The sequence below is a fragment of the Merops nubicus genome, unplaced genomic scaffold (genome assembly GCF_000691845.1).
Source record: "Merops nubicus isolate BGI_N331 unplaced genomic scaffold, ASM69184v1 scaffold11284, whole genome shotgun sequence".
NCBI classification, from domain to species: domain Eukaryota; kingdom Metazoa; phylum Chordata; class Aves; order Coraciiformes; family Meropidae; genus Merops; species Merops nubicus.
In genome coordinates, this window is record NW_008606228.1 from 13,001 (window position 1) to 23,019 (window position 10,019).

The 10,019-nt window shown below is 39.2% G+C and overlaps 1 protein-coding gene across 1 annotated transcript in view; it reads left to right on the forward strand.

The window, feature by feature from the left end:
• The window catches only part of LOC103772249 (protein EFR3 homolog A-like), a gene marked incomplete at both ends in the record, with an annotated part of 17,446 nt that extends 8,460 nt beyond the window's left edge, over positions 1–8,986 (forward strand). Inside the window, 4 exons of the mRNA XM_008939575.1 lie at positions 1,259–1,396; positions 6,059–6,137; positions 7,334–7,469; positions 8,822–8,986. Of these exons, the coding sequence (XP_008937823.1) occupies positions 1,259–1,396; positions 6,059–6,137; positions 7,334–7,469; positions 8,822–8,986 (518 nt within the window). The remainder of the gene's footprint in view (positions 1–1,258; positions 1,397–6,058; positions 6,138–7,333; positions 7,470–8,821) is intronic.
• Positions 8,987–10,019: the final 1,033 nt, after the last annotated feature.

Genomic DNA, 10,019 nt, shown 5'->3' on the forward strand with positions numbered 1-10,019 from the left:
AATCCTTCAGCAAGGGCCACCTTCATAAATATGATATGGGGAAATTAACAGCAGTATCTGCATTTTAAAAATCCATTTCCAAATGTGAAACGTGCTTGGGTTTGGGTTTTTTCCACTCCAAGACATTGTAACATACTGTGGGATAAATATGGGAGTCTAGGTGCCCAGTGGTATCAGAGGTGAAAAACACTACACAACAAAAAAATCAATTGAAAAAATGTTATGTTTTAATAAGGTTTAAAATCAGATGTTTCTAAGAACTGATGCAGACTTTCTGATAGATACCATGCTTACCTTTTCAGTCCTTGACATGGATTAAGCCCTGGCTCAGCCAAACTCCCAGCCAGCCATTCTTTTACTCCAGAGTTCCACAGGCCGGGGGAGAAAATAGGGTGGAGAAATCTCAGGGGTTGACATAAAGACTCTCCAGGGCTGCAGGAGATGCTGCTCCTACCCTCCTCCTCCTCCTCCCTCTGCTGCCACTCGCCCCTTGGCGTCCTCCTCCCCTGTGCTGCCTTTGGCCCTTGCTGGAACCTGTTTCCCCCCGGTGCCCCCAGCTTGGCTGAGGGGCTCAGCTATGTCCAGTGGTGGGACCTGCTGGGACCAGCTGTGCCCAGCACTGGGCAGCCCTGGCCCCTCCCCACTGAGCCCTGGGCATGGACACCCTGTACATGCTCTCCATAGTGATGCTGGGAGGCAGGCAGTTAGAAGGTGACTAACTTGTACACTATCTAGTTAGAGGTAACTATGTGGAGGATCATGTTCTAATGAGTTCAGTCAGAGTTCTTTTTTTTTAACTCCCAAGCCATCTGTTTCTGCAGGAGTATTGGAGTTTTGTTTAATGGTTACTCACACAGTGTGGATCCAGCAGTGGGCAGGTGAATGAGATCATCAGGCTGAACAAAATGACTCTGCCTGACTTTTTGCCTGGTTTCATAGCCTTCAGTCCTTGTCAGCAGTGGGTAGTAGCTTGCCAAAATGCAGCAGGTAACTGCTTAAATCTATATTAACAGCCATTGGTTTTGCCATACAAATATTCACTAACACAGTGATCAGTACTGAGTGAACAGATGAGCTATAGTCCTAATGTAAGAGAATGAAATGTTTTGTTCAGTTCTGGTTTGATGCATATTTGAGATACAATTCTTGCATAGATCAAGAGCGTGACTCATCAGTGTTGTAGAACCAAGGGTGGACTACAGTAAGAAAGATGAATATTAATAAGCAGTAATATCAATGTATTTTTGTCTTATTTCAGCAGAATAGGCCCTCCGTCTTCTCCTACAGGAGGAGAAAAAGAAGAGAATCCTGCTCTGCTGGCAGAGAACTGTTTCAGGGAACTACTAGGACGAGCAACCTATGGAAATATGAATAATGCTGTCAGACCAGTATTTGCGTAAGTTGGAAATTCATGGAAAGTCTTATCCTAAGAAATTGTTTTTGTTTCATCTTCTATTTACAACGTATTAAATGATTTCATCCTTTTCAATGCAAAGGATTCATTTCATGCTTCTTCACAAAACTGCCCCCCTTGTAATCTCACCTCTTTGTTGCCTGTCTGTTAACTTTCAGGTAGTTACAGAGAAATGTCACATTTTACTGATTTCAGAAGTGCAAGGTAATGGTTTGGATGGGTTGTTTCCTCAGATGGTGTTCTTTTGAATGTAGAACTGTTTATTCAAGCTATTAAGGCCCCATAGGTGACTGTTGCAGTCAATGCAGAGACAAGCCAAGCAAAATATAAGTGCACAAAGGAATGCTGTGCCTGGAATAATACATAAATTTCTACTTTCTTGCTGTTTTCTTCCAAGACCTGTTTTGATTCTCTGTGAGGAATATCTTTAACAGCAAATTTAGCAGTGAATGGCAGATGTGCACCAAGTGTGCACATTATGCACAAATACACACAGCACAAAGTATACCTGATGTATTAACTATTAAACCCAGTGTTTTTCAGTTCTCTGCATTGCCCCAGTTGCTTCCTTAAAAAATATGATGTGAAAAAACCACAAGCATGGAGATAACTTAAATCTGCTTCTTTCACTTCTGGTAGCATCTACAAAGTAGTCATGGTCTCAGGAGAAATCTTTGCAGGAACCTCTAGGCTTGGTCATACTGCTTTCAAACCATGTCTTTTCCTGGTGATGAGGAGAGCTGTTGGCTTCTTGTAGCTTGTTCAAGATACTCACCTGTTAGGAGAATATCTTCTTTTAGGTGACCTAGTTCTTCCCAGAAAGACTTAAGTATTCCATTCATACACTGAAAGATTTTCAAGCTACTGAAAGCCATTTTCAAGTTACTGCTGTTAGGAACAGAAATGCAAAAAGGATGTGGAGATAGGTATTGAGGGCAGAAAACTTTTGTAGCCCCTTGTTTTTCACCCAAAAGCACTAAGTGCAAAGAACAGTGCTATGACCTTACTTTTCATGTGTACCTATTATACCAATATGAAAGAGTTTAACTGTTGCAAAGTTGAATGTTTTATTAAAAAATCTTCATCATTTCCTACTGTTAAAATTCACATTCCTCCAAAATACCTGGCAGTAGATTGAAAAGTAGATGGAAAGTTTAGGTACTCACCAGTCTCAATGAATTATTTAAAATTATACTGCAGGTGCTTTTAACTTTATTTTATGAGATTATCTCAAAACTTTATCAGAGCATGAAGTTAATTCAGTGTTTGCAGAGTCATTTCAGCATCATGGAAGTTTCCCACAAGTAATTCCCAAATTTCCTATGCTGGAGTTTGTGCTTGGTGTGGAATTTGAGATGTCATACCTGAATTTCCTGTGGCAGATCAAAAGCTTTGTGTGTTCAGTGTTGTTTTCAGCTTAATTTCTTTTCTTACTCACTAAGGAGCTACTTGAGTCTTTGTGCACCTGTACATGCCACATGCTGCATTTATGCACTAAACTCAGAAATGAGCAGCTACTCAATGTATTATCTCTTCTATGAATAGAGTCTTTGTGGTCGTCATTTTTGTGTTCCATTTTGAGGAAGAATTGCCAAATTTATCTTTTTATAAGTAGCTGCTGTAAAGGTTTGGTATTTTTGAAGAACGAGAGACATGGAAAATACAATTTCTAAGGTTATCTATTTAATCAGCTTTACTTTGTAAATGTGCAGAACTGGTAGAGTCAAAGTTTGAAATTGTGAGTCCATTGCACTTTATCTGATTGAAAAACCTGATGTAGTTTGCATATGCTTGATTAGAGAACAGTTTCTGCTAACAGTTTTCAACAATGTCACAGCTTTTAAGAAAGCTCTGGAAATAAAGATAAGGCTGCTTATAACAGTGCTAATATTGAAGCTGCAGGTTCAGTTCTCCACTTGAAGGCTTGCTTCATGTGGCACTGGAATATCAGACAACATGCTATCGCTTCCTTGCATCATGAGGTTGAGTATATTCAATTGAGGGATTTAAATATAATGAATATCTTTGAAATCTGAAGCCATTTTCCTGGTATGGGTTTGGATTGATCTCAACTCTCCTTGCCTTTGTCAGAAAATATCTCCATGGCTGTAAGTGTCTACATATAGTACCTAGAAACTCAAATTCTCATTTTTAATGAAATGTGACAGATCAGTCTGGCAGACTCCTTAAGGAAAGTAAAAAATTTTATATATCATATGAAAAAATCATTTCATATGATAATGAAAAAATTTTGTGTTTTGTGTCAACAGTCACAAGCTTTTGCTATTTACCTTGCATGAATTGCGGTGGTGAATAGATGAGGCAGATGCAGAGGGATACAGGCACCTAGTGAATATGGACAACGTCCCAGGTGTAACAGGTGACACCGTGCTCATCTCTGCTTTGCCATTCTGCTGAGTTACCATGTCAGCCGGGCAAGTGTTCTCAATATCAAAAGACTGGTGTTCAATATTCTTCCAGCAAACCTGATGCACGAGAAGATTATATATTCCTATACAGGCCCCAGTTCTGCTTTCTAATCATCAGTATCAGTTTATCCTTTAGTACTGTGAGGGCTGCTTGCCTGTGTGACGATGTGAGTGAAGTAGGGACCATTAGTGGCTCTCACTCCATAAAGTGGTAATTTGCACCCCTGGTTCTGCTGTTCCCTTTTAATCTGAGAAACCTAATTGTGCACATTTGCTATGTATATGCAGCAGATCTTAATGGAAGGCAGTGTTTAGCATTTGTTAATCCAGGGATAAAATGTTTTGCCATCTTAGATATTCTTTGTTAAATGTAATTGGGAGAAAAAATAGGCAAGTTGTGAGTTGATTTTAACTAAATGCATCATGCTGAAAACACCATTTACTGTCTTTTACATAAGCAAAACTACATTGAATACACTGCCTGCAATATGACAACTAAAATACATCACCTGCAATAGTCTACTACTTTTTCTTTGGAGGAAAATTCCAGATAGAAAGTATGCTGTCCATTGAGCTATTAAACAAAACATTAACCTAAGCTGTCATCTTCCCCCTGCTTCTTCCCACCAGTTCAGCTACCTAAAGCAGCTCATGTTTGGGCCTTTTCGGAAAAAGTGTATGTCTTGTTTTGAGAGGAAAGGCTTTGAGATAAACTTTGATATGCAAGATGTAGTAATCTGCCTGAATGGATCTTTAGGGCAGGTAAAGAGGAACTGTCAGGCGTGACAGAGAACACACGGTACACTGCAAGATGAAAGCATCAGTTCTAACCAGGAGAAGACAGTGGAAAGGGTGGTTTTGTGTTTGAGGAGACAAAAAGAAAATAGGCTAGCTACAATAAGCTATCAAATACAAGAAATGATGGGCTGTACTGGAATGGTATTGGGGAGAAAGGAGACATTGTGAACTCCTAAGCCTTGAAGGACTTAAGGAAGAAGGATTTATCCAGTGCAGGGTTAAATATGCCTGTGTGATTGGAACTTTCACAAGGAGGACAGCTATCCCCAACATGCAGTCCAGCTTAGTGATACCAATGCACTGTAATCTTGGCAGGCAAACTTACACCCTTAAAATCCTACAGATCATTCCTGTAGGGATTTCTGTTAAAGGTATAGAAGGTGCCAAAGTGGCAGTACATTGTCCTAGCTCTTCAGTGGACTGCAATATAATTTAGAGCACAGGAGAGGGTAGTTTTATGCCAGCTTGGTTAAACAACCTTGAAGGAGACTGATGTACCCAGCTGGGTCACTAGGCTGGCCAGGGAGTTAATGGAGACCTTCAGATTCTAGACACAGTAAGTTGGAGGATCCAGTCAGTCCTCTTGTGTTCAGAGTTCTGAGTTCTTTCACCTCTATGCTTTCAAGTTCGTGATTTGAAACATCTTTATATGTTTACCACATTCTTTGGGAAAGGGCAGGCTTGTTTTGGTTTTCAGAGTGTTTGGTTGTGGTTTTTGAAACCTAAATAATTCAAATTAAAAGGCATCCCAAATGAATTTTTTTTCACACTTCTAGATTGAAAACTGCATTTATTTTTGTCATGCTTTTCCAGATGGTCAGATTTTGGTTTTGGAAAACTTGATTTGTGCCTTGTTCATAGCTTTCAACTTCGTTATGCAGAATTGTTTTGTTTTGCTTGAAACTCTGACAGAGTTTTTCATTGGTGGTTCCTATGATGTTTAAAAATAAACTGATGCATTTATCATTCTGATTCTGTTTTGATATTTCTTGCAGAAAGCATTGAAATGCTTCAGAGTGATAAAGGAGTATATACACAAAAAGTAGCTCTCTTGTTTTCTGTATGTTTTCATTTTCACAGTGTTTTCATCAATAATATACAGTCTCTATTCTGGACCTAACAGTCTATCTTATTCAAAACAAATTCTATATCTTATTTAGAGTAAGAGTCTGTTAAGGTATTATAACCATCCTCTACAGTGTGTCTCTTTCATGTAAATAAGCAAATAAAGTCACATGCACTTTGTAATAAATGCTTTTCTGAAGTTTTAGTTTTCTGATCTAGGTAGTAAGTCATTCTTTAGAAGCTTTCTGTAAGAAATAATCCCTCTGAGGTGAATTTTGAGAAAACTGTAAGGTGCTATTTATTATATTTGTGGAATATCATTATTTCATATCCCTTAATTTTTGATTTACAGGCATTTAGACCATCATAGGCTATGGGATCCCAATGAATTTGCTGTTTCCTGCTTCAAAATCATCATGTATTCTATACAGGTAGGCTTTTCCCTAGGGTTAGTTTTCCTGGCATATGTTTCAAGCACATGAGACAGGGTTAAATGCTCACCTCACCATGTTAATGATAGACAGTAGATTGTCAAAGAATCCAGAAGTTCCCTTTCCATAACTCCTTAGCCTTCAGACTTTTCAAACAGTAACCTAATTGTGATTTGTGATCAGAGGTTGTCTGATTTACTTTCAGTTGATGCGCATTTGTAGAAGAAAAGATGCTAAGGGATTCTCAGTGGAAGGTCAGGTGAAAGTACTCCAGCAAGCTCCAGAAGAAGGGTCAGGATAGCCACACTGATCTGACATTGTGCTTGATAAATATATCTCTTTTCAGTTGGTCATTCTTGTGCTTTAGACCCAGCCAGGAGCTGAGCACCATGTGGCCACTCACCCCTCCCCAACCCCTCAAACAGGAGGGAAAAGAGGGAGAAAAATACAAAACCCCATGGGCTGAGATAAGGAGAATCTAATACAACAATGCAAAAGGAGAAGTTCTAACAACAAAGAGTGACAGTAATGAAAATCTACATGAAACAAGAAGTACGGAATGGACCTGCAAATGGCCAGTGCCATGGACTGGCTCAGTTTTCTGTCCCGGCTTTGGGTGAAAGTCAACCCTAGCCTGGCCAAATATCTCCATGCCAATACAGCTGTACTACTTCTGCAGTCCAGAAACCGGCTTCATATGGGACTGTTACAGATTTTTTTTTACTAATGGGCAACGTCTGTTTTCTGTTGTAAACATGATCAAAGTCAGATTCTTGGATTGTATGAAGCACAGACACCCAAAAGACAAGTCATAGAACTCTAGGCTTGTGAAAAAAGCCTTGAGTTTTCTCAGTGTTTGTATCATAGGTGCTTTTTTTGTAAGACCAGCTGAAGTCTTTGAAGTGCAGTTAGGTGAATGAAGTACCACTTCACTCTTCTGTTCTTGTAGATGTTCCTGGATATTTTAATGCTGTAGGCTTTTCTATATTGGGCTGGATGGACCTGTGTGGTTTCTACCATGGTAGTTTTTTTTTTTTTAATCCACATCTAATCACAAATTGATTGAAATTTCAATAAATTTACGAGTAAGAGTGTTGCAGAATAGGAACATGGTTGTGACTGTAGCTGAATGGTGTATGAGTTTGTTCTTATTAAAGTCATAGATTAAGTTTTTGTTTCTGCTTGGTTTTTAATAGGCACAATATTCCCATCATGTGATACAAGAAATTCTTGGACACCTTGATGTTCGCAAAAGAGACTCCCCACGAGTTCGGGCTGGCATTATCCAGGTTCTTTTGGAAGCAGTTGCAATAGCAGCTAAAGGATCAATAGGTAACTTGTTTTAAAAGCATCAGGTCAAAGGATAGATTTGAAGGGCAGTGTTCATTTTTGATTTGTTTTCAGACTGAAGGAAAGCAGATATTTTAAGGTTTTGTATTTAATAATTTTTTTTCTCACTTGTGCTGCTAAAATGTTTGAAATCTTACTTGGTTTAAAGCGACTCAAACATATTTGGTGGTTTGACTGCTTTTAATCCTTTAAATTTAAAAAAATTGATGTATTTCCACAGCCTTGTAAAAGGCAGGAATTCATGTTTGGTTAGAAGTCATATCTAAGAGAGCTGTGTGTGACTCTACAAAATGTCAGGAGCACTGTCACTTGGTGATAGAGCTGCTGTGAGATAAGTTGGTAATACAGGAATCCAGAGCAGAATAATCTTTCAGAAATTTCCCTAGTGAAGCAGCTGAAATAGGGTGCATTGTGTCATTTAAGTTAGCATAGTTTCTTGAATTAAGAGTTGTTACAAAGCTGTGTACACACATGTGCTCTGCTGTTGTTTTTTTTTGGTCTCCTGCTGATGCTTCGTTAGCTTGAGTCTGAGCCTGTTCTTTCTCTTTACACAAGTCCTATTTCCATGCACAGACCTGGGAAGTCTTTTACCATATTAGGAAGAGAGCTCTTTATTTGATCCAATATACAGAACTGGATTTTAGTAGCAGGTTTTGAAGTAACTGAAATTCAGGTGCAAGTACCTGCAGTTTAACATGCTGTTGATGCTGAATTTCAGCAACCACTCATATTTTCTATGTAAAACTTGTATGGTGGGTTGACTCCAGCTAACAGCTGAGCATGACTTTATATGTTACAGAATGACCCTTTGGTCAGTTTGGGTCATCTGGCTCAGTCTGTGTCTCCCCCCAGTTTCTTGCACACCCATCCTACTCTGTAGGATCAGAGTGGGGAAAAAGAAAAAACCTTGACCACTTGCTAGCACTGTTCAGCAACAGCCAAAACACTGCTGCCTTATCAACACTATTTTAGTTACAAATCCAGTGCAGCACCACCCAGGCTGCTGGGAGGAAAGTTAACTCCATCCCAGCCAGAACCAGTACGACTTGATCGTAGGGGATTACGCATATGTGCCTGATTGAATGTCCTGATTCCAAAATAATTTCTAAATTACTTAAGTCATAAAATATTATGATAAACGTATTTATCCTAAGTGTGGTAGTAGACACACTTCAAAAGCTTCTCCTTAGGCCATATCCCTCAAACACTGAATTGCACTTGTTCTTTTCAGCTTAACCTGATTTCTTCTGAAAAGGGATCGAAAAGGTCAGTTTCTGTTTTCTTAAGGCATCCTTCCCTAGAGAGGTGCAATCATTGTTACGTGTTGCTTCCAGGTCCCACGGTTCTGGAGGTGTTCAATACCTTGCTGAAGCACTTGCGCATCAGTGTTGACTTTGAGCTGGGGGACAGGCGCAGTTCCACAGGAAGCGCCACTTTGAGCACGAGCTCCAGGGAGAGTGATGAGAGGATTGTCCAGAATGCTATTATTCAAACAATTGGTGAGTAAAGGCAGTTACATAGGCGTACTGAATTCCCCTCCCTTCCTCAATGAGATGGCATTTAAACAGCTTGAATCAAAAAGGAGTAGTGGCAGTTGTGGTATCTTTGTACTTGCCTCTAAATCTCAGGCTCACTTGATGTTATTTGATTTCTGAAAGACTGTTCTTTCAATCAACTGAGCAGGTAGCCAAGAAGCTCCATGAAAATTACAAATACTGGTGGACTTAAAATAAATTTGTTGGTTGTTATTATGTGGCCCTTGAGATAAAGACATAATTCTGAACATTTGGTACAGAACTATATTAGTCCTTCTATGAAAATCATGTTGCAAGCAGTCATATATACAGTCATTTTTTAGTAGGTACTACTTAGAGATTTGTAGATACAGATGTTAAACAGTGGCAACAATGACACCTAATTAGTCCAGGTTGCTACCACGACTTAACAGAAATGGGTTTAGCCACAATAATGAAAATGAGAGCAATGGTTTCTGTAACTGATTTCATTAGTAGCATGTCCTCTGTTTTCAGGTTTTCTCTTACATTAGTGATTTCTATATTGCAGTGGACTTACAATGTGTGTTCCTTTGCTTGATGAAGGAGGAGGAAATGTAACTCCAGTGTTGTTCACCATTCTGTGCCTTTGCTTATGCCTTGAAGCTTTCTAGAGCAGTAGCCAATATGTAGTAGATTATTTCTCACCATTACAATAAAACTCTAATAAAAAAAATCCCCCAATACCCAACCTTTCCAGGTTGGACAGGGATTGGATTAGATGACCTTTAAAGGTCCCTTCCAACTCAAAACATTCTATGAAAGTAAAAGTTCTTTCTATCAAAGTTATATTTCTACTATTGCACAGCAATAGAATAGACTATCTCAAGTTGGAAGGACCCTTAAGGATCATCTAGTCCAAATCCCTGCTCCTCGCAGGACTACCTAAAACTAAACCATATAACTAAGAACATCATCCACATGCTCCTTGAACTCTTGACAGGCTTGATGACACGGTGTTACGTGAAAGGGAAGGGGG